The following is a 24032-nucleotide window of genomic DNA, read 5'->3' on the forward strand; positions in this document are numbered from 1 at the left end:
TACAGTGCATCCCTAAAGTATTCACAGCGCTTCACTATTTCCACATTTTAGGTTACAGCCTTTTTCCAAAATGCGTTAAATTCATTATTTTCATCAAGATTTTACAAACAATACCCCATAATGACAATGTGAAAGACGTTTGTATAAAATCTTTGCAAAATGTATTAACCACTTGCCGACTATGCACTGTACATTTACGTCGGCAAAGTGGCAGTCCCAGGCAGAATCACGTTGAACGTCATCTGCCTGGAAGAAGCTAGGGGGAGAGCATGCGCCGCCACGCTCCAGCCCCCGATCGTCAGCGGGGAAGCTTCTACGAGTGTCAAGCGGGTCCGATTGCCACCTGACACCGGCGATCTCCCCCCCGCTGACAGAGAAGGACAGACGGCTGATGTAAACACAGCTGACAGTCCTTCTCCCTCGGATGATCACAGAGACCATGTGATCCTGCTATATAGGATCGCATGTCTCTGTGATCATCTCACAAGCCCAACCACTAGAATCACTCCCCTAGGCTTACATTTAACCCCTTGATCACCTATACTGTTAACCCCTTCCCTGCCAGTGTCAATAGTACAGTAACAGTGCATGTTTTTAGCACTGATTACTGTAGTAATGTCACTGGTCCCCTCAAAAGTTTCAAAAATGTTAGTTAGGGGTCCGATCTGTCCGCCACAATGTTGCAGTCCTGCAAAAAATCGCAGACCGCCATTACTAGTAAAAAAAAAAAAAAAAAAAAATGCCAAATCTTTCCGTAGTTAGTAAACGCAATAACTTTTGTGCAAACCAATCAAAATACGCTTATTGCAATTTTTTTTACCAAAAATATGTAGCAGAAAACAAACTGGCATAAAATGTTAAAAAAAAATTGTGATTTTTCTTTTTTTTTTTGGGGGGGGGGGGGGGGAATGTTATATAGCAAAATGTGAAAAATATTTTTTTTTTTTTTTTTTTTTTGCAAAATTGTCGCTCTTTTTTTGTTTATAGTGCAAAAAAAAAAAAAAATCGCACAGGTGATCAAATACCACCAAACAAAAGCTCTATTTGTGGGAAAAAAAAGGACATCAATTTTAATTAGGTACAGCGTCGCGCAATTGTCCGTTAAAGTAACGCAGTGCCGAATCGCAAAATATGGCCTGGTCGTTAAGGGGGAAAATCCTCCGGTCTGAAAGTGGTTAAAAATAAAACATGGAAAAAAAAAAAAATCCCATGTACATAAGTATCACAGCCTTTGCTCAATACTTTGTTGAAGCAGCTTTGGCACCAATTACAGCCTCAAGTCTTTTTGGGTATGACGCTACAAGCTTGGCACCCCTATTTTTGGGCAGTTTCTCCCATTCTTCTATGCAGGACCTGAGAGGGGGGGGGGGGGGGTTCCACAACTTTCACACCTCCCACCCTGTTCTCAGACAATAAACATCTACCTTGGATCAAGGTGTCTATGCTACCTGTGTTTATAGAAATGCCGGGGTATCTTCCTGACACTCATTAGAACTGAAGAAGTTGTATAAGCTACGAAACCTTACAGAATAAGACCAGTTGAATGTGACCAACTACTACTAACTATACCATGACCTGGATAAATGGCAACCTCCACAGTTTAATAGTAGTCACAATCGTGTCTGCGTGAAATGCAGCTATAATCATAATAACTTCTGACGTATGACATCAGCTATCCGATATCTCCAGAGTACACATAGCATCTGTTAATCAGATTTTAGTTGTCATCACACTAATACAAGTGGAGGACCATGTTGGCAGAACCGCCATATTTATGGCAAATAGAAGTATGAACTAGAGAATAGTCTGACACTTACAATAGCATGTTCCTTTCAATGGGTTGCCTTGATATCGATTTTCAACTTCACATCTAGAAAATAAAAACATAAGAATCAGTGGAGCAGAGGAAAACTTCCACCACAAACATACTCAATTCTAAGGAAGCTGATCTTGTGCTGAATTGGCATTTTTGAAGAGTGTCTAGAGGACTTCGAGAGCATTTGAGGCCCTGTGCACAGGCTGAGGATAGGATTATAGTGCTCCAAGGGTACATAGGGATCAAATGGGATCCCTACATCTATGATGTAGAGAACATTGCTGACCTGATTCAAGTGACACTCTACATCTATAAAGTGATGGGTGCAGGGTGATGTCCTCTCAGGGAGCAGGTAAAAGATGTTCTGCACTAACAGGATGTCCTCAGTCTTATGAATCTGGAATGGGAGTCATTCAACTCAGAAGACTGAGGACATCTAGTGATGGAAAGAGATTACTCTGAGTGACCGCGCTAGAGAGAAGGCTTTTAGACTTCATTGGGAACCTTTAGGATGAAAAAAAGAAATCTAGCTTGAATTTGAACCTTAAGATTAAAGCCCCGTACACACGCGTCAAAAATTGGCAGGGAATTTTCGTCCCACGAACGATCTGTCGATTTTAGGCTTGTTAGTATGATGCTTTCGACAACCAACTCTGACTTTTCGGCCGAAAAAAATCTGGTGTGCAGACTATAAAATTTTTGTTGACCGTCAACATAACGGCCGATTTTTGTGCAGTCAGTACAGATTTCGACAGGGAAAAATCTGATGAGCAAGTCTGGGCATGCTCAGTGAAGAAAGAACACAAAGAAAGCAACCCAACACAAGACATCACTTCTAAAGTAGATTTTTGCTGGGCGCGAAAATTTGTGTAAAGTCTAGGCACATTCCAACCAACAAAACACCACTCCGGACAAAAGACGGACGACCGGTCGGCCGATAATCGTTGCGTGTGTACGGGGCTTTAGGCTACTTTCACGTGTGTTGTGGGAAGTGCAAAATCGTGCACTTTGCCGCACAGAAACGCGCTGGTCTTTGGCAGACATGCTGCAGTACCATTGGCACCCCCACGCATCTGCGAATGCAAGCGTTTTTGCACAAGCCAAAACGCATGGTGCTACATCACCACTCGTTTCGGTGTAGCGGGATTTCTCAAAGGGGTCAGGGACTTCCCTTAAGTAATTCATGAGCACAGAGCAGCCTGCTCAACTGAATGGGCTGCCTTAAACACAACATGAGGTGCGCTCCAATGGTGTTACTGGAGCCTTATATAGGTTGCCTGCAGAAAACACAAAGCTAGAATCAAAAGGTAAATTTCTGTGCTTAATGAAAAAACCAAACCAACATAAAATATCAACACCCAGCTCAACTGCATGTAATTACTAATGTGATTATCACCATATCACCATCAAAAGCACAGCTCCTATAATCACATTAGAAACCACAAAGTGCCTTACTTCAAATCTTATGAAATAGGCACTTTTTAAGCTGGATCCACTTCAATGTAAATCCAAAGTAAATGTTTCTGCACATAGACCGATTAGCCATACCATTATGACAACCCACCAAATTATGAGTAAGTCCCACTTTTTCACCAAAACCGCCCTGACCAGTCCACTAGAACTTTGATGGTATGCTGTGATATCTGGCACCAAGTTGTCAGATGCAGATCCTTTAAGTCCTGTAAGTTGTGAGGTAGGATCTCCACGGACTGGAATTGTTTTTCAGCACATTCCACAGATGCTCGATGGATTGAGATCTGGAAAATTTGCAGGTGAAGTCAACACCTCACAGACACCTTCCGTTGGTCCATGGTCAAGTTCTGATGCTCATGTGCCCACTGTAGGTACTTTCAGCTGTGGACAGGAGTTACCATGGGCATCCTGACCAGTTTGTGGCTTCACAGCCACATATGCAATAAACTGTGATGCACTGTGTGTTCCAACACCTTTCCACTGGAACCAGCATTCATTTTTTTTAGCAATCTGTGCTACAGTAACTCTTCTAAAGTATCGGACTACATGGGTCAGCCTTTACCCCCCACGTGCACCAACGAGTCTTGGCCGCCCATAACCCTGTCACTGGTTTGCCGGTTTTCCTTCCTTGGACCACTTTTGGTTGGTTCTGACCACTGCAGACTGGGAACATTCCACATGAGCAGCAGTTTTGGAGTTGCTCTGACCCAGTAATCTAGCCATTACAATTTGGCGTTTGTCAAAGTCGCTCTAATCCTTACGCTTGTCCATTTTTGTCTGCTTTCTGCACATCAACTTCAGGGACAACAAGTTCTTCTGCTGCCTAATATATCCCACCAACTTTCAAATGCCAATGTAACGAGATAATCAATGTTATTTACTTCACAATTCAGTGGCCAAAATGTTATTGCTGATCTGTGTATAAGACAATCTTATCACAATCCAGTTGGTTACATTAGAACTTTGCAGTCACTTTATGACTGTAAGCTCACTGCAGAAGACATACAGGTCCCTCTCAAAACATTAGCATATTGTGATAAAGTTCATTATTTTCTGTAATGTACTGATAAACATTAGACTTTCATATATTTTAGATTCATTACACGCAACTGAAGTAGTGCAAGCCTTTTATTGTTTTAATATTGATGATTTTGGCATACAGCTCATGAAAAAACAAAATTCTTATGTCAAAAAATTAGCATATTTCATCCGACCAATAAAAGAAAAGTGTTTTTAATACAAAAAAAGTCAACCTTCAAATAATGATGTTCAGTTATGCACTCAATACTTGGTCGGGAATCCTTTTGCAGAAATGACTGCTTCAATGCGGCGTGGCATGGAGGCAATCAGCCTGTGGCACTGCTGAGGTGTTATGGAGGCCCAGGGTGCTTCGATAGCGGCCTTGAGCTCATCCAGAGTGTTGGGTCTTGCGTCTCTCAAATTTCTCTTCACAACATCCCACAGATTCTCTATGGGGTTCAGGTCAGGAGAGGTGGCAGGCCAATTGAGCACAGTAATACCATGGTCAGTAAACCATTTACCAGTGGTTTTGGCACTGTGAGCAGGTGCCAGGTCGTGCTGAAAAATGAAATCATCTCCATAAAGTTTTTTAGCAGATGGAAGCATGAAGTGCTCCAAAATCTCCTGATAGCTAGCTGCATTGACCCTGCCCTTGATAAAACACAGTGGACCAACACCAACAGCTGACATGGCACCCCAGACCATCACCGACTGTGGGTACTTGACACTGGACTTCAGGCATTTTGGCATTACCCTCTTCCCAGTCTTCCTCCAGACTCTGGCACCTTGATTTCCGAATGACATGCAAAATTTGCTTTCATCCGAAAAAAGTACTTTGGACCACTGAGCAACAGTCCAGTGCTGCTTCTCTGTAGCCCAGGTCAGGCGCTTCAGCCGCTGTTTCTGGTTCAAAAGTGGCTTGACCTGGGGAATGCGGCACCTGTAGCCCATTTCCTGCACACGCCTGTACACGTGGCTCTAGAGGTTTCTACTCCAGACTCAGTCCACTGCTTCCGCAGGTCCCCCAAGGTCTGGAATCGGTCCTTCTCCACAATCTTCCTCAGGGTCCGGTCACCTCTTCTCGTTGTGCAGCGTTTTCTACCACACTTTTTCCTTCCCACAGACTTCCCACTGAGGTGCCTTGATACAGCACTCTGGGAACAGCCTATTCGTTCAGAAATTTCTTTCTGTGTCTTACCCTCTTGCTTGAGGGTGTCAATGATGGCCTTCTGGACAGCAGTCAGGTCGGCAGTCTTACCCATGATTGCGGTTTTGAGTAATGAACCAGGCTTGGAGTTTTTAAAAGCCTCAGGAATCTTTTGCACGTGTTTAGAGTTAATTAGTTGATTCAGATGATTAGGTTAATAGCTCGTTTAGAGAACCTTTTCATGATATGCTAATTTTTTGAGATAGGAATTTTGGGTTTTCATGAGCTGTATGCCAAAATCATCAATATTAAAACAATAAAAGGCTTGCACTACTTCAGTTGTGTGTAATGAATCTAAAATATATGAAAGTCTAATGTTTATCAGTACATTACAGAAAATAATGAACTTTATCACAATATGCTAATTTTTTGAGAGGGACCTGTACCTTCCAATCCTCTGCCAGGGAAGTTCCATTAAACTGGTCTCTGCGTATAATTGTAGGATGTAATTCACTTGATTACACCGTTCCAGGCAACAAGAGTTTCACTTATCCAGTGACACTCTGCCATTTGAACATTCACTATTGTTTGATTTTGCTTACTGCACATTTTTTATTGCATCTGTTACCTAATCACTTTTAGGATAATATCGCAGTTAAAAACAGCGCATCTTATCTATTTTACTAAATTATTTTGCACAGGTGATTTGATCAGTTTCACTGCCTTAGTAATTACCTCAGCCATTTCATCTGAGGGAAATCCAGAAAACCTGACCTGTTGGGGTACTTGAGGACTGGTGAGAAACATTGGTGTAATAGACAACAAGAGTTGGTTCTCTTTGGTTGTTGTAATGGGTTAATAAATGTATTGTTGCCTGCAATGTTTGAAATAAAAAAAAAAAAAAAAAACAACTCTTGTTGGGAATTAATATACATTTACCTAATGTGAACATTCATGTTTGTAGAATTATCTTTTGTACAGTAAAAAAAAAAAAAAAAAAAAAAAAGAAGTTCACCTAATTTTTGCAGCCAACTAAAAAATTCAGATAAAGTGGATCTAAAGCCTAAAGTTTTTTGGTTTTTTTTTTACCTGAAAGTGATTGTTAAGTCACTTTACAAAGTTTTTTTTTTTTTTTTAAATCAAACATGTACTTAACTGCTCTGTTGCAGTGGTTTTTCACAGAGTGGCCAGGGATCTTCCTCTTCTTGGGTCCCTCTTCTGTGCTCCTGGCCCCTCCTCCTGTTGAGTGCCCCCACAGCAAGCAGCTTGCTGTGGGGGCACCCAAGTCAAGTCACAGCTCTCTGTGTCCAGTCAGACACAGAGCTGTGACCCGGCCCCACCCCCTCTGTCTCCCGATTGGCTGACTGACTGAAGAGCAATTCGCACTGCACTTCTGTCTTAGCCAAGAAGGAGGGGAGTCCCGGGCAGCCGAGGCACTCCTGCAACATCGCTGAATAAAGATGGGCTCAGGTAAGTATTAGAGAAGCTGTTGCACAAAGAAGGTTTCTGTATCTTAATGCATAGAATGCATTAAAAAAACCCTCTGCCTTTACAATCCCTTTAATGCATTCTCTTTCCCCCCTCTCCTAAATACTTACCTAAGTCTGATCTTGATCCAGAGCTGTGCCCGAGAGCAGCATCTCTCCTGGCTCTATTCCACCTCACAGGCCAGATTTATAGCATTGGAAGCCATTGGTTCCAGCTGCTGACAATCAAATCCTGTCTACAGACACAGGCAGCGGGAATCAGGAGCGAGCCCACTCGGGCATCCCCATAAAAAGCGGCTTCCTATGGGGGCACTCACTAAAGAGGAGGAAACAGGAGCACTGGCAGGAGACTCCAGAAGAGAAGGATCAGGGCTACTCTGTGCAAAACCATTGCAAACAGCAGGGGAGTGTAACAGGTTTATTATTAAAAAAAAAAATATATATATATATATATATATATATATATTAAGTTTCAGAAATACTTTATACTTAAAAGCTTCTATTTAGTCAACACTTCCCCTCCAGCAGGATCAATGGACTGAAGATAATAATAAAGTTCTATGGACAGTTTATAGCCCTGTCAGCACCCTGCTGCAAAAAAATTAACAAATAAAAAAAAATCAGAATATGTCAACACATAGAATAGTACTCACAGCTGGCACTCATCTCCTTTAATCCCTTTGGTGGTACAGAAACATTTGCCGCTATTGGTGTTGCACATCGAGGCATGACCGTTACATTTGCATGCTGTTGTAAAAGTAATAGACAACATGAGAAAGGGGACACAAGTATATATAGAAAAGGATTACATAAATATGTTGCCATGTTAATGTTTGTATTGCACTCCTGTAACTCATATTCATCCAACATTGGGCTTAAGTCCACTGACGGCTGACATCACTCAGTCGGTGCCGGACTCTAATGTGGGGATCCACCCAGATGCCTGACCAGCCTCTAAGAATGCTGCTGAAAGCCTGAACCAGCCTCTCTGTCCCCCTGTACAGCCCAACGCTCCAGTGAGCGCTGGAGGGGCAGAGCAGAGAGCCTGCCTCTGCTCACTGAAGGCCAAGAACTGAGTATCAGCGGTCTTTTGACTGCTCAGTTCTCAGTCTTAAAGGTGGTGGGGGACCGATGATGCAACCACCTAGGTGAGCATGATTGTTGTTTTGTTTTTTTTAAACCTGTATTTCTCTTTTAAACTAAACTGGACAATTAAATACACAGATGAAATACATACTGAACTGTTTAACCTGCCAAAGGATTTGTATTTCTGTACATCCACCCCCGAGATGAACGCAGCTCTGCAACACAGCACAGCACTATTTGACAGGGCGAGAGACCTGATTTTTTTTCTCTTCTGCAATTAAAAGAAGCTTACTTGTCCCTTCCTGTAACTAGACATTGAATAGAGAAGCAGCAGATTAATGAGCTCTGCTCTCTCCTTCTGCCATCATACTACCTGTTGTCACAGGTACACATCAGAAAAGTAGCACAACTGATTATGTGTGTTACATCACCATACTGCAGTTTGAGTTCCGCTGTGCGTGAAATTGCAAGATGCTAGAGATACATTTAAATTTCAGTGGCCCGAAACATATCAACTGGATTTTGACTTACCGTAAAATCAATTTCTCGGATGTTCATTGACGAACACAGCTCCTGAACTTTTTAACCATTGGGTTAGTCTGCCCCCTACAGGAGGAGGACACTAGGCAGATAAAAAGTCTGGCTATGCCTATGGGCAGTCCCAGGGGGTATACTCCCTCTCTCTGATCTAGGTACTAAGTTTTGTTACAAGCAGTGTCAGAAGAATTACAATTCCAAAGAGGGGTGGGTTGTGTGTCCATCGATGAACATCAGAGAAATAGATTTTACGCTAAGTCGAAAAACCCATTTTCTCTTTCGTTTATTGATGGACACAGATCATGGTATTCATAACCATTGGGACGTCCAAAGCAGTGTTAAACATGAGGGGTGGGAACAGTGAAAAAGAAATTCCCAAGGCTAAACTATACCCAACCAGGTAAACTGGAGCTCAACCAAAACAACTGGAGCCCACCTATAAAGAGCAATACACCCTCAAAGAGGACAAGATCCTCTAAACAGCAGCCTGCAAAACTTTGTGGCCAAAAGAAGGAATCGGAAGATGCCAACACATCCACTTTCTAGAACTTTGTGAAGGTGGCCGCCTTGCAAACCTGCATCACTGAGGCCTGATGATGGAAGGCCCAGGAGGCACCGAGTGCCAGAGTTAAATGCGCCTTGACAAGGAAAGGTGGACCCTGACTCTTGATGGAATAGGCCTGATCACACCGTCTGTGTGATCCATGTGGAACGGCTGCAAAGGAAGCGGACAACCCCTTCCGAGGCCCATCCGTGAGCACAAATAGGGAGTCCGATTTCCTAAAAGACTCCGTAGCTGCCAGGTACACCCTAATCGCCCGGACCACACCCAAGGCATGCAAAACAATTTCCTTCAGATGTTTTGGCCTGGGACACAGGGAAAGCAACACAATGTCTTCATTCAAATGAAAATCAGAGACAACCTGAGGAAGGAACTACAGACAGGGACGTAAAACCACCTTATTTGTGAACCACAAAGTAAGGTGAACGACAGGATAACGACGCCAATTCCGACACCCTGCGCGTGGTGGTGATAGGCCACCGTCTGGAACAGCGTAAGCAAGGGAATCTCCCGAAGATTCTCAAAGGGAGGCTTCTGGAGGACTGAGAGCAACAAATTGAGGTCCCAAGGCAGTAACAGGACCACACTGGAGGAGCCAAGTGCCAAACTCCCTGAAGAAAAGTATGCACCAGGGAGTATGAGGCCAAGGGCCGTTGAAAGAAGACCGCTAAGGCCGACAGCTGGTCCTTGATAGTACTCAAGGCCAGTTTCTGCTCAAACGCGCCCAACCCCCCCCCCCCCCCCCCCCCCGTTGAAGGGAGGAAGGTCAAGGGTGAACCCCAAGAGACTCACACCATGCAATGTACATCTTCCATGTACTATGGTAGATCTTAATCGAAAGTAGATTTCCTAGCTTTTAACAGCGTTGGAATCATTGACTCAGATAAACCTCCTTGCATCAGCACCTGGCGTTCAATAGCCAAGCCTTTAAAGCCAGCAACTGTACAGCAGGGTGGAAGATTGGTCCTTGGGACAGCAGATCTACCCTGAGAGGAAGCTTCCAAGGAACGTCAGTGACCAGCCACACCAGATTGGCGTACCAAGCCCGGCGAGGCAAGTCTGGGGCCACGAAGATGACCGCAATCCCTTCTGCCTCGATCCTGCATAGAAGTCTTGGCAGAGGAAGGAAAGGTGTAAATCAGACTATACTGACCCTACGGGGCCGCCAGCGCGTCTGTGGAGTCCGCCAGAGGATCCCATGACCGAGCCACAAACCTCTGAACCTTTCTGTTGAGCCTGGACACCAACAGATCCACCTCGGGAATGCCCCACCGGAGACACAACTGTTGAAACACCTCCGGATGAAGGGACCACTCCCCTTGGTCAAACAACCCGCCCGACTGAGGTAATCCGCCTGCCAGCTTTCGATCCCAGGAATTTGTATGGCGGAGAGGGCATGAAAGAACCGTTCTTCCCACCTTAGAATGCCAGCTACCTCCAGAGCCACCTGGACACTTCTTGTGCCCCCCAATGATTGACATAAACCCCGGCCATGGCATTGTACGATTGAATGTGCACTGGATATCCCTGAAGATGATCCGTCTAATGTTCCAGGCACAGTTCCCAGACATTGATCGGTAGTCTGGACTCTGCCAATGTCCAGATCCCCTGAGCAGAATTTTTGTCCAGGACGCCTCCCCAGCCAGACAGGCTGGCATCAGTGGTGACCACTGTCCAATTCAAGGGGAGGAAGAATTTACCCAGCCGAAGCACCAGAGAATGAAGCCACCATGTCAGGGAGGATTTCATTCCCTGGCTCAGCCGGATCTAATTGTCCAGAGACTGCGGAGTCTTGTCCCATTTGGCCAGAATCTCTCTTTGCAGGGACCTTGTATGGAGATGTGCAAACGGAACCGCCTTGAAGGTAGATACCATCAGGCCCAGCACCCGCATGCAAGTCCGGAGGGATGACTATCTTTTGGACAGCAGGAGACGAATCATAGCCAGCGGTTTCTGGAGTTTGTCCAGAGGAAGGAGCACTCTGGCTAAGGCTGAGTGCAGAGTAATACCCAGATAGTTCAGCTTTGTGGACGGAACCAAAGCAGACTTGTGAAAAATCAAAATTCATAATCCAGCCAAACACCCTCAAGCTCGTATGGGGATTGCTAGGTTTTCCATCAGAGCAGTAGGAGACTCTGCTCGCAGAAGGAGGTCATCCAAGTAGCCCAGTACCACGATCCCCTATTATTGGAGTAACAATGCTAGCACTGGGGCCAACACTTTCGTGAAGACCCGAGGAGCAGAAGCGAAACCAAAGGGTAACGCCACAAACTCCTCTCCCACGGCAAAGCAGGGGAAGACCAACACACATTAGAATGGGAAAGTAAGCGTCCTTGACATCGATGGAGGCAAGAAAAATCCCCCTGATGCAGGGAAGCCACCACCGAGCGAACGGACTCCATTCTGAACTTCTGCACCCGCACAAAGCAGTTCAACGCCTTGAGGTCCAGGATTCATCTACGAAGAGAGTCCTTACCCTTAGTAGCCTGCAGAAGAAAGGTACTCTTCCCCACTCCCCCCCCCCCCCCCCATATCTTTGAGACCCTTAAATAGGTCATCCAGGGTAGCTACAAACAGGAGATTTTCTTGAAAAGGAAGATCAGTCAAGGCCTTCTTAGAAGTCTGGTTCGCCGAAGGACCACTGCTGAAACAGGGATCCTAGCGACTAGGGAAGCCACATCCAAAGAAGCATCGCAGATAAACTGCAGCCCCTAGACCAATGATGGCGAACCTTGGCACCCCAGATGTTTTGGAACTACATTTCCCATGATGCTCATGCACTGTGCAGTTTAGTTGAGCATCAAGGGAAATGTAATTCCAAAACATCTGGGGTGCCAAGGTTCGCTATCACTGCCCTAGACCAACATGTCTGCCAGCTCAGCAAAGGCATGAGGGAGCTGCTCCCCCTCCAGGTCATGGTGTAAAAGCTTAGCCCATTCGGCCAGAGTTTGCGACACCAGTGCAATGGTAAATGCTGGCCTCTGTGCCGAACCAGCCAGGGTTTTATATTGCCTTTCTGTCAGCTGGGTCTTTAAAGCATGAGGCTCCTCAACCGGAATCATGGTTGCTTTGTTCAATCTAGAGACCGGAGGGTCCACCACCAGTGGCATAGTCCAATTTTTCATGAGGGACTCCTCATAGGGGTACCGCATAGCAAATCGCTTAGGGACTACAAGGGGACGTTTTGGCCATTCCCATTCTTTAGCGACAATTCTGTCAAAATAGGCGGGGAAAGGCCCACCAGACCGATGAGGGAGGTGCCTAGGAGGGGAACCCAGCGGTCTGACCATCCCATGGAGGGGCCCACGTGCACCCCAAAACCCTCCAGCGAGAGGGGGGGGGACAGTTACTTATCATACAAGGAACTAGGCAGGTACCGGTCCAGACAGAACCTCCTCTCCATCGAAATGGGGGGCAGTCGGCCAGGAGGAACACTGCGACTTGGGCCGAGACGTGGTCTTGTGCGACCTCAAGAGACATTTAACTTGTAGGCCAGCCCCCATCCGGTGGGGCTATATTGCAGCCGATCTAGAGCGGAGCTGAGGTCTGCGCGCACGCTCGCCAGACTGGGGTTACCAGTGGATTTAGATTATCCAGCCCATCGCCCAGACCGTCAGTTGATCGTAGATCTCACAGGAAAAAGCCAGGAGTAAAAATTCTGTCTAAAAATAAAAAATTGCCATGACCAGAGATCCCAGCAAGGAACCAGGTCCTTACTCCTCACTAGGCAGAAAAAAAACTGAGTACCTATAGAGAGAGGGAGTATACCCCCTGGGACTGCCCACAGGCGTAACCAGACTTTTCCTGCCTAGTGTCCTACTCCTGTAGGGGGCAGTATAACCCAATGGTCACGAAGATCAGGAGCTGTGTCCATCAATGAATGAAAGAGAAATGGTATTTTCTGCATTTTGCAAGAGAAAAAAGGGACGATAATAGCACTGAAAATGCACGTGATTATGCTGCGATTTACCACGATTTTACTGCGCTTATGTTGTGTTTTTCATAGGTAATGTAACTCAAAAACTGCATTAAAAACATAACGGGTGCATTATTGCCGTGTTTTCAATGCATTTCAAACGGGGAGATGCGTTTTTGGTGCTTTTTAACTGACCAAAAATGCAGCAAGCAAGATTGCTAACACCACAAAGGACCAGAGTGGAGACATACATAGAATTTAAAGGGATAAATTTTTCTTGAACTTTTCTTGTGCCAATGGTGTTGATAATGGCCGACAATAAATTCATATTTATTTAAATTCATGATAATAATTAAAAAGGCAAATTCAATTCAATTACATATATAAAAATATATTAATAAAAAAAAAAACTGTCATTTTCGGTTTCGATTTCCTTTTGATGCACCTCTACAAGTCAAATTCAGGTACTTGTACTGCTTGCAAAGTGATTTTTATTGCAGTCGGTCACCACTGGAAATATTCTCTCAATTGAATGAATCAGGACCCAAGTAAGCAAAAAAAATCTCCCAAGCAAGAACACAGCAAGCAATACAAAAACCCAACATGAGTTGCGACCCTTCCTCACTCCAGAAAGAGAAATGTTGGCTGTAATTGGCTTTTAACTTACAAAAAGGATTTGTAATTCTGGTCAGCCAGTCTTAAGATTTACACACTGGATAACCAGACAGGTGTCAAGTTTACTTCCTAAGTCAGCCTTGCGTGTTCCTACCTCCCCCACCCATTATATACTTTATTAGTGGATAATAAATTAGCTTCATAATTTTCTGTTCAGTGAGTATGCAGTTGACCTGAGAAGCAGAAAAGGTAAACTAGAAGTATCAGAGTGATAAAAAATAAATAAAGTAAAAAAATAACAATAGTTAATAAAATAGTAATAAAAACAATGACAAATTCTTGCTAGGTAAATCATAAACATTGATGGTGCCTGAATTTTTCATTTAGCCGAGTGTGTGGTTGGTGATACATCCTGCAGTGAAATAAGGGGAAGCACTAAGAACTAAAAGTAATATTTCCTGTTTATAAAAAAGGCCGCAATGTGTGTCTGAATTCTAAGAGCTGTAATGTGCAGTGATGCTGGACATTGTGGTACTCACGCTGACAAGATCCCCCATTGGTTGGGTCACCATAGTAACCAGAGATGCAGGTATCGCAGTTCTTGCCAGAGGTCAGGTTCTCGCACTTTTCACAGATGCTTTCATTGATACACTTGCTGTGCCCGTTACATTGGCAGGCTGCAAAGAAAACACAGAAAACCTTCACATCCATAATAGAATATTGTGACTGCTCTCTACGGAGGAAACCACACACACAAACTATATGCAAAATGTAGGACAGACGCAACACCCCAATCCATGCTCTACTTCCTCATACTCTCTACATTTGTGTGTCATTTGCGTGTCACATGCAGTCTCCACCTTCATGAAAACAAAGAGCCTCAGCTGTTTGACAGAAGAGAAAATCATTATCCATTTATAAGGCCTTACCTAAGCAGAACTACATCTTTAAGTAACTTAGGCCCAGTTCATTTACAGCAGCTTCTCTCAAACCTTTGAATATGTTGGAATCCTTGAAATAACTCTCTGGTCTCACAAAATCTCTAATAATTACTAGATCTAGTGTAGGGCACGCTGGCATGAACAGCAAGTTGAGATATAAATAAGGAATGTGACCTACAAAACTATTTCACACCCAAGGGTTGCACAATGTAACAATTATTTTTAGTACTAATGAAAAACAAAACTGATAATTATAAATGGCCAGAAAAGAAATGTAGACAGTGAACATGGGACGATTACCTCACTGTTCCCTCTGTTGAAAACTGCTCCCTTACACTGATGGCCAATAAAGTGGTCAGTGGGAGAACACCACCTTTACATTGGTGGACAGTGGCAGCAGGACCCCTATACATTGTTGGTCTGTCAAAAAGTGCTGCCTTACATTGGCGGCCAGTGAATTGCTCTCTATTAGTGAGCAGTGGGAGCAAGGGCCCCTATACATGGGTTGTGAGTGGGAGGAAGGACCCTGGTACATTGCTGGTTAGCAGAGAAGGATCCCAGCACATTGATGGCCAGTGAACTGGTCAGTGGGAGAAGGATCCCCTTACATTGGCGGGCAGCGGGGGGGGGGGGGGGCGGTAAGGACCCCCTTACATTGGCGGGCAGCGGGAGAAGGACCCCCTTACATTGGCGGGCAGCGGGAGAAGGACCCCCTTACATTGGCGGGCAGCGGGAGAAGGACCCCCTTACATTGGCGGGCAGCGGGAGAAGGACCCCCTTACATTGGCGGGCAGCGGGGGAAGGATCCCCCTACAATGGTGGGCAGCGGGGGAAGGATCCCCCTACAATGGTGGGCAGTGGGGAAGGATCCCCTTACAATGGTGGGCAGTGGGGAAGGATCCCCTTACAATGGTGGGCAGTGGGGAAGGATCCCCTTACAATGGTGGGCAGTGCGGAAAGATCCCCCTACAATGGTGGGCAGTGGGGGAAGGATCCCCTTACAATGGTTGGCAGTGGGGAAGGATCCCCTTACAATGGTGGGCAGTGGGGAAGGATCCCCTTACAATGGTGGGCAGTGGGGAAGGATCCCCTTACAATGGTGGGCAGTGGGGAAGGATCCCCTTACAATGGTGGGCAGTGGGGAAGGATCGCTTTACAATGGTGGGCAGTGGGGAAGGATCCCCTTACAATGGTGAGCAGTGGGGAAGGATCCCCTTATATTGGTGGGCAGTGGGGAAGGATCCCCTTATATTGGTGGGCAGTGGGGAAGAATCCCTTTACATTGGTGGGCAGTGGGGAAGGATCCCTTTACATTGGTGGGCAGTGGGGAAGGATCCCTTTACATTGGTGGGCAGTGGGGTGGGTTTACCTTACATTGGTAATAAGTGGGAGAAGGCCCCAGATACATTGGTGATGAGTGAGTGAAAGACCCCTTTACATAGCTGGTTAGTGGAGAAGGACCCCAGTACATTGGTGATGAGTGGGTGAAAAGTATACTAATCAATGGAGAATAATCCCCTTACAATGCTAATCAGTGGAGAAGAATACCCTTACATTGATAGTCAGGAAAAAAGCTGCTGTAAAAATATCTACTAGGTATATATCAAATCGTAAAATAAAAGAGCACAACTACAAGTAAAGTAAAACTTAAAGTAAAACTTAAGAGATTTCTATAAAACATGGTGGAATCTCTGGTCCAAATTTCATTTGGTGGAGGGGGGATTATGGTGTGAGGTTGTTTTTCAGGGGTTGGGCTTGGCCCCTTAGTTTCAGTGAAGGGGACCCTTAAGGCGTCAGCATATTTTCATGCTCCCAACTTTGCGGGAACAGTTTGGGGAACAGTTTGGGGGATGGCCCCTTCCCGTTCCAACATAACTGCGCACTAGTGCATAAAACCAGGTCCATAAAGACATGGGTGAGCGAGTTTAATCCCATCCATTACAGAAACTCCAATCGTTTCCACTCACAGCATGCAGATCATAAGCAAAGGCAAAGGAAAGATTGCATAGCATAAAACTCCTTTTACATACAAGGTAAATCCAGCAACATAACTTACAAAACCAAATGCTTACCTCAGCACGAAGGACCAATCAATTCACAATTGATTTGTGATTGATTTACTAAAGCTGCAGTATGCAAACTTTTTTTGTCAAAGCTTAATTGAACAAGCTGAAGTTAGAAGCGGATTGGCTACCGTGCAGAGCTGCACCTGATTTTTCACTCTTAGTAAATCAACCCCAATGCTTTCCCTACCCCTAGTGTTTCATCAACAAGTGGACTTTGTCAGGGGTGGTTTACCCAACCAGTAGATCCAGATATAGACAGTGACAAGAATATGAAAATTTCACCTATTTCCTGTAAAGTTTGAGCTGATCATACACATTACAAAGCTGGCCATACACCAGCCCAAAAATCGTTCGAAAAACGAAAAATCAGCCATGAGAGCAGACGATCGTGCCATCATGTAACGACCGAATTTCGAACGATAAAACGTTCAATGGACGTTTTTCGTTCGGTTTGTCACATATGCCTAGTGCAAACAGTTCCTTCAATTTTTTCGGCTCGGAAAAGTTAAAAACTATTTTCTATTTGTGCCCATTAACTGGACGAAAACTGAACGACCTGACCAAATGAGATTTTCGAACGATTTTTCGGCAAGTGTATGGCCAGCATTACTCTTGGGCTTTTCTATTGGTCACAGATTAAAGCCATCACATAAAAAAGCAACAGGTAGGGTTTAGGACATCAATCTCCACGACAGTTCTTGAAAGATCTTCAGAAGTAGTTCAGCTAGTCAGCTGTGGCTCTGAAGCTACTAATCGCTATGACAAGTGGTTTTCACTGAAAGAAACCTCGGCCTATGTATTTTTTGTCTTTGTATATCAAATCGTCCATATTTGAGACAGATTTATGCAGCATTTATGCAGCAGAAACCCTAACCTGGTGTTTTAGAAGAAGATGTTCCAATAATTCCTATTCCCTGACACGTGCACATAACATTCCTAAAGTGAAAAAATGGATTTTTGTAAGAACTTACCGTAAAATCCTTTTCTCTTAAGCTCATTGACAGACGTAGTCTTCTTGATTCTCAAGAGCTGGGTTATGTTGTCTCCGCAGGAGTAGGACTAGGCAGAATGACAAAACGTTCTGGCTCCACCCTAGGGGGCAGTCCCTGAGGGTATATCCTCCCTCTCTCTGCTACAGGGAATCAGTTCTGTTTAAAGCAGTACAGAGAAATTAACCCAACCCAACTCAATGATAGAGGGGCGGGTACTACGTCTGTCAATGAGCTTAAGAGAAAAGGATTTTACGGTAAGTTCTTACAAAAATCCATTTTTCTCTATCGCTCATTGACAGACGTAGTCTTCTTGATTCTCAAGAGCTGGGACATCCAGAAGCAGTGCCACAAATGAGGGGTGGGATTGACAAAATCAAATCCAATCTAGTAGGCCCAACCGGTGCCAAACTAGAAGTTTTAAAGGCTCATTATAAACAAAGAATGAGACTAAAGAAAAAATTTTCCAACGGAAAAAACCCTCGAGGTAGACCACTGGTCTCCTCAAATTGCGGCCTGCAAAACCTTGCGGCCAAATGAGGCATCAGACGATGCCATTACATCAACTTTATGTTTAGAGAAGGTATGCACCGACGACCAGGTAGCCGCCTTGCACACCTGGACCACTGACGCCTGATGGCAAAAGGCCCATGACGCACTAAGTGCCCGAGTGGAGTGCGCCTTAACAGGGAACGGGGGCTCCCGACCCTTAATAGAATAAGCCTGTACTACCGTCTGTCTGATCCATCTGGAAATGGTCGCGGCAGATGCAGGCAACCCCTTTTTGGGTCCATCTGGGATCACAAAAAGTGAATCCGTCTTGCGAAACGAGTCTGTCGTTTTCAAGTATACCCTGATCGCCCGGACCACATCCAAGGAGTGCAAAGCAAATTCCCGAGGATGACTGGGCTTAGGACACAGGGAAGGTAATACAATTTCTTCATTCAGATGAAATTCTGAAACTACTTTTGGTAGGAAGGATGGATTCGGACGAAGAACCACCTTATCTCTATGAACCACCAGATATGGTGAACGACAAGATAATGCGGCCAGTTCTGACACCCTGCGTGCAGAAGTAATAGCCACCAAGAAGGCCACCTTCTGGGACAACGTGGGTAGAGGAATCTCCCTAATATCTTCAAAGGGAGGTTTCTGAAGAACAGACAACACTAAATTAAGAATCCCAGGGGGGTAACGGCGCGTGCACTGGCGGAGCCAGATGTCGCACCCCCTGGATGAAATTCCGCACCAAGGAATGAGTAGCCAAAGGCTTCTGAAAGAAGATGGCTAATGCTGAGACCTGACCCTTGATAGTACTCAAGGCCAGTTTCTGCTCAACCCCTTGTTGCAGAAAAGCCAATATTCGACTAATCGAATAAGACCGAGGACGGAACCCCAAAGGTTCACACCATGCAATGTAGGACTTCCATGTGCGATGATAAATCTTTCTGGAAGTCGCTTTCCTTGCTTCAACTAGAGTAGGAATAACTGAAGCTGACAAACCTTTGTCCTTCAGCACCTGGGTCTCAATAGCCAGGCCGTTAAAGCCAGCGATCGTAAAGCAGGATGGAAGATCGGTCCCTGAGACAGTAGATCCTCTCTGAGAGGAAGTCTCCACGGGACGTCCGCCACCAGTCTGACCATGTCGGCGTACCAAGCTCGACGAGGTCAGTCCGGAGCTACCAGGATTACTGGGATTCCTTCCTCCTCTACCCTGCGAAGAAGTCTTGGCAGTAACGCGAGAGGAGGGAAGGCATATATTAGCTGGTATTGCCCCCACGGGGCGATCAGTGCGTCTGCGGTTTCTGCTAGAGGATCGCGGGAGCGAGCCACGAATCTCTGAACTTTCCTGTTGAATCGTGATGCCAACAGATCCACATCCGGGGTGCCCCACCGTAGGCACAACTGGTGGAAAACGTCTGGATGGAGGGACCATTCCCCCTGATCCAGGGTCTGACGGCTGAGATAATCTGCCTGCCAATTCTCCACCCCCGGAATGAACACCGCAGAGATTGCTGGAACAAATCGTTCCGCCCAGCGAAGAATGCAAGCCACTTCTTTGGCCGCTCGGACACTCTTGGTGCCCCCCTGGTGATTGACATAAGCCACGGCCGTGGCATTGTCCGACTGGATCCGAACCGGGCTGCCCTGGAGCTGCTCGGTCCAGTGAATCAGACAAAGTCTGATCGCTCTCAGTTCCAATACATTTATCGGTAATCTGGATTCTTCCGGGGACCAAAGTCCCTGGGCAGATAATTGACCGAGAATTCCTCCCCATCCAGATAGACTGGCATCCGTGGTCACTATCGTCCAATATATTGGCAGAAATGACTTTCCCTGGCTGAGCATTGGAGACCGAAGCCACCAAACCAGAGACTCTCTGGTCTGTTTGTTCAATCGTATCTGATTGTCCAGGGATTCCGGATTCCGATTCCATCTGAGGAGAATCTCTTGCTGAAGAATTCGGGTATGGGACTGGGCAAGTGGGACTGCTCGAATGAAGCCACCATCAACCCCAGAACCCTCATGCAAGTCCGAAGGGAAGACCAGCTGTTGGACAGTAACAACTGGACTGCTGATTGAATCTTTCGAAGTTTCCCTACCGGAAGAAACACTCTTGTCCTGACTGTGTCTAGAATTAGACCCAGATATTCGAGCCTCTGGGTGGGAACCAGAAAAGACTTTTGCTGGTTCACCAGCCACCCGAATTCCTGTAAAGAAATCATAGTAATTTCTATGTTTTGTAGCAAGGTCTGAGGAGACTCTGCATGAAGCAGAAGATCGTCTAGGTAACCTAGAATCGATATACCTCTTTGGCGCAGAAGTGCCAACATTGGGGCCAACACCTTTGTGAAGACCCGCGGAGCCGTGGCGAGACCGAAAGGTAACGCCACAAACTGATAGTGGTACTCCTCTACGGAAAAGCGTAGAAAACGCTGATGTCCTGCGAAAATGGGAATGTGAAGATAGGCGTCCTTGATGTCTATGGACGCTAGGACATCCCCTGGATGCAGGAAGGCTGCTACCGTGCGAATGGACTCCATTCTGAATCTTCTTATGTTGACGAAAGAATTGAGTGCTCTTAAGTCCAGAATTGGACGCACTTTGCCCTCTTTCCTGGGTATTGTAAACAGGTTTGAATAAAACCCTTGAAACCGTTCTGTCCAAGGAACGTGGACTACCACTCCTTGTTGTAGTAGATCTGTGACTGCTCTCCGCAGATCTTCTAGACGATCCGGAGATAGTCGGATATTGGAAGGGAAGAATCGCGCCGGTGGGAGAGATCGAAACTCGATCTTGTACCCTGACTTTATGACTTCGCAAACCCATTTGTCCGGGATTCTGGAAAGCCATGGATCCGGGAACCGGCGAAGACGTCCCCCCACCCCAGTTATGGGTGGGGGCGCACCTTCAGGCTTTGGATGGTTTATCTTCAGGTCTGGAGGGGGCGGGCTTTTGCTTGCCCGACCAACGACCCCTGACGCCTCCTGCAGGAGCTTTGGAGGACTTAGTTTTTTCACCCGCTGGACGAAAAAACCTCTTGTGAGCAGAAAAAGAAGGCCCTCGTCTTTGACGAGTTCCTCTACCTTTAAAATTTTGCGGTAAAAAGGTGCTTTTTCCACCGGTGAGATCCTTAATGATCTCATCTAAGTTGGCTCCAAATAGACGTTCTCCTGAAAAGGGGATATTAGCCAATACTTTTTTGGAACCTTGGTCGGCTATCCAACCTTTTAGCCACAGTGTACGCCTGAGAACCACTGCTGAGACTGATGCTCGCGCCATTAATGGAGTGGCGTCTAACGCCGCATCACATACAAACTGTAACCCCTGTATCATTTTCAATGCGTTTGGAAATATTAAAAGTGCGTTTTGGCAGACGCCATTCTTCATCGATTGGATTGCCAAAACATTTGGGCAATGGAAAAACCTTTGCCACTTTGATGCGCTTTTTAGTCCCAAAAGGGATCTCAGTTTCAGCTATTTCTGATGGAATACCCTGTAACCTTAAAGTCTCTTGAACAGATACAATGAGTGCGTTTACCAACGCTTCCTCTCGGGCTATGGCAGATGCCGAAACATCCTCCTCACTGTCTGAAGAGACAGGACCCGAGACACCAATACCAGATGAAGTACCTGCAACTGCAGAAATAGGCTCAGAGTCTGAATCCGAGGTTTCAGATAATAAGGGGTTAGGCGGGGGTCGCTTTCTTGCGCCCTGTCCCTGACAAGCCACTTCCACCCGGGACACAAAAGTTTCCATAATGGCTGACAAAGATTCAATTGTCAATGGGGTGCTGGAGGATCCCGCAGACCCCTCGAGGGGATCCGGAGGAGATACATGAGTGGCAGGGTCCATGTTAATACAGGACACTTTTGCCAGCAATAAACAAAAAAACCTTTTTTTTTTTTTTTTTTTTTTTTTTTTTTTTGTGTCTCCCCCTAGCGCAATAGCGCCCCTCAGAGTACCTGCTTCTCGATCCCAGAGAGAGAGAGAGGGACCCCCAAGGCTCACCAACCGATGCAGTGCAGTTTCCAACAAACTGCAGCCAGCGTCTGTCTTACACAGACTGGAAGGAGCTGTTTGCTTTTTCCCGGGCAGAAGGCGTGGCTCCGCCCCCTGTGTACGCCTTCCGGCGTTCCCAGCCCTCCACGAGGAAGCTGGGCTCACAAAACATGGCCGCCCCCATAGAAGAGACATAAGACTCCAAAAACATGGCGGCCGGCGTGACCTGAGGACATACATGCATTCGGTCTACGGCAAAATGGCGGCGGACCGCCGATATCGTCTTCCCAGCACATCCACCTGCACTCTGCTGAGAGGTGACATATGGATCTACAGAGATACACTGCACATAAGGTAGGATTATACCTCCTATGTTTGCTGTAATGTTACAGTCTGCTGGGTAGAGTGTTAGCTCTTGAACCAAGTCCACTTCCCACAAACACATGCTGTATTACAAGGGGGACTTGTAAGTGTCAGATATATACTGACCATATATGGAGGGGCCCATAATATATACTGCCTCATAAATGAGGAAAAAAGGGAACGTTTTACTCACCATACCGAACCGACAGGCACCCTCTCTTCATAATACCCTCTCCACCGAGGTGGGGGTTTGTGGACGCCTCGACTCTCTTGTCCTGGCGTCCAAGCGAGCTTTTAACTCGCAAAGTCAGTCCCTTTACTGGGACTCCGTCGCGGCCGACTCAGCGCACTGGTCTGCACGCGCTTTTAGGCAGAAACCGGGGTGACCACTGGATCTCACATCCAGCCCGTCGCCCGGCCCCGCATACTTACTTGAATATGTCGCGGCCGACCAAGCGCAATGCCTGGTCTGCACGCGCTCGTAGGCCGGCTGGGGTGACCACAAGTGTCGCCCAGTCCGGCATTTTTGCTTGAAGATCTCACAGGAAAAAAACACTGGAGAAAACTACCTAAAAAAATGTCTTTTTCTTAAAGAAAAAAAGTCTTGCCAGGACCAAAAGATCCCAGCAAGGAACTTAGGTCCTTACTCCTGACTAGACAGAAAAAAACTGATTCCCTGTAGCAGAGAGAGGGAGGATATACCCTCAGGGACTGCCCCCTAGGGTGGAGCCAGAACGTTTTGTCATTCTGCCTAGTCCTACTCCTGCGGAGACAACATAACCCAGCTCTTGAGAATCAAGAAGACTACGTCTGTCAATGAGCGATAGAGAAACTTAGGCTGCTAGCCTAAGTAAATAGATTTGAAGTTATATTTACTTGTTTTAAGCTTTTTTATATATATATATTTTTTTTTTTTTTTTTTTTCTTCAGTGGCTTCCTGGTTTTCTTGCCTAGGCCAAAATGATGTCATACATCCCAGGAGTCTTCACAGGCCTATTTTTTCAGCTAAAGGAGGGAGGAGGGGCTTTCTCAGCTAAGCACACCCTCCTGTCTGCATGCCCGAGCTAAGGGTAAATGGATTCGAGGAAGTAAATGCAACATGAAGCATCTGCCATTACTTAAGATGGCTGCAGTGTTTTTCAAAGTGATTTCTCAGCAAAATAAAGCATAGAGATATGAATGGATAGGTTTGCTTTGCTTTGTATATTTAAAACTAACTAGTGTTTTTGGAGATCAGTTAAAGGTTCTGCTTTAAAATAATCAAAGTAGAATGATGGCCTCCCATTAAAAAAAAAAAAAAAAAAAACTCTCCCCCCACCCTGTGACAGCAGGCGGGGGTTCCTCTGCCCCACCCCCGCGGTCACATTTTAAAACCAGCGCCGCCGCACAACTTCATTACTCATTCTCAGGGATCTGTGAATGCATAAACTACAAGTCCCATACTCCACTGCAGCAGATGGCTTGTAGTTCTCAAAGAACTATGAGGGCACTAATGAGGGAGGTGTAGCCA

At 45.8% G+C, this 24032-nt stretch overlaps 1 protein-coding gene across 1 annotated transcript in view; it reads right to left on the minus strand.

Annotated features, from left to right (window-relative positions):
• ATRN (attractin) overlaps window positions 1-24032 on the minus strand; it is a 444499-nt gene that overhangs the window by 168729 nt on the left and 251738 nt on the right. The window contains exons 19-21 of the mRNA XM_082258667.1: window positions 14199-14336; window positions 7597-7690; window positions 1818-1870 (exon numbers count right to left, since the gene is read on the minus strand). Of these exons, the coding sequence (XP_082114793.1) occupies window positions 1818-1870; window positions 7597-7690; window positions 14199-14336 (285 nt within the window). The remainder of the gene's footprint in view (window positions 1-1817; window positions 1871-7596; window positions 7691-14198; window positions 14337-24032) is intronic.

The sequence above is a fragment of the Pelophylax lessonae genome (genome assembly GCF_965119305.1).
Source record: "Pelophylax lessonae genome assembly, chromosome: 1".
Classification (NCBI taxonomy): domain Eukaryota; kingdom Metazoa; phylum Chordata; class Amphibia; order Anura; family Ranidae; genus Pelophylax; species Pelophylax lessonae.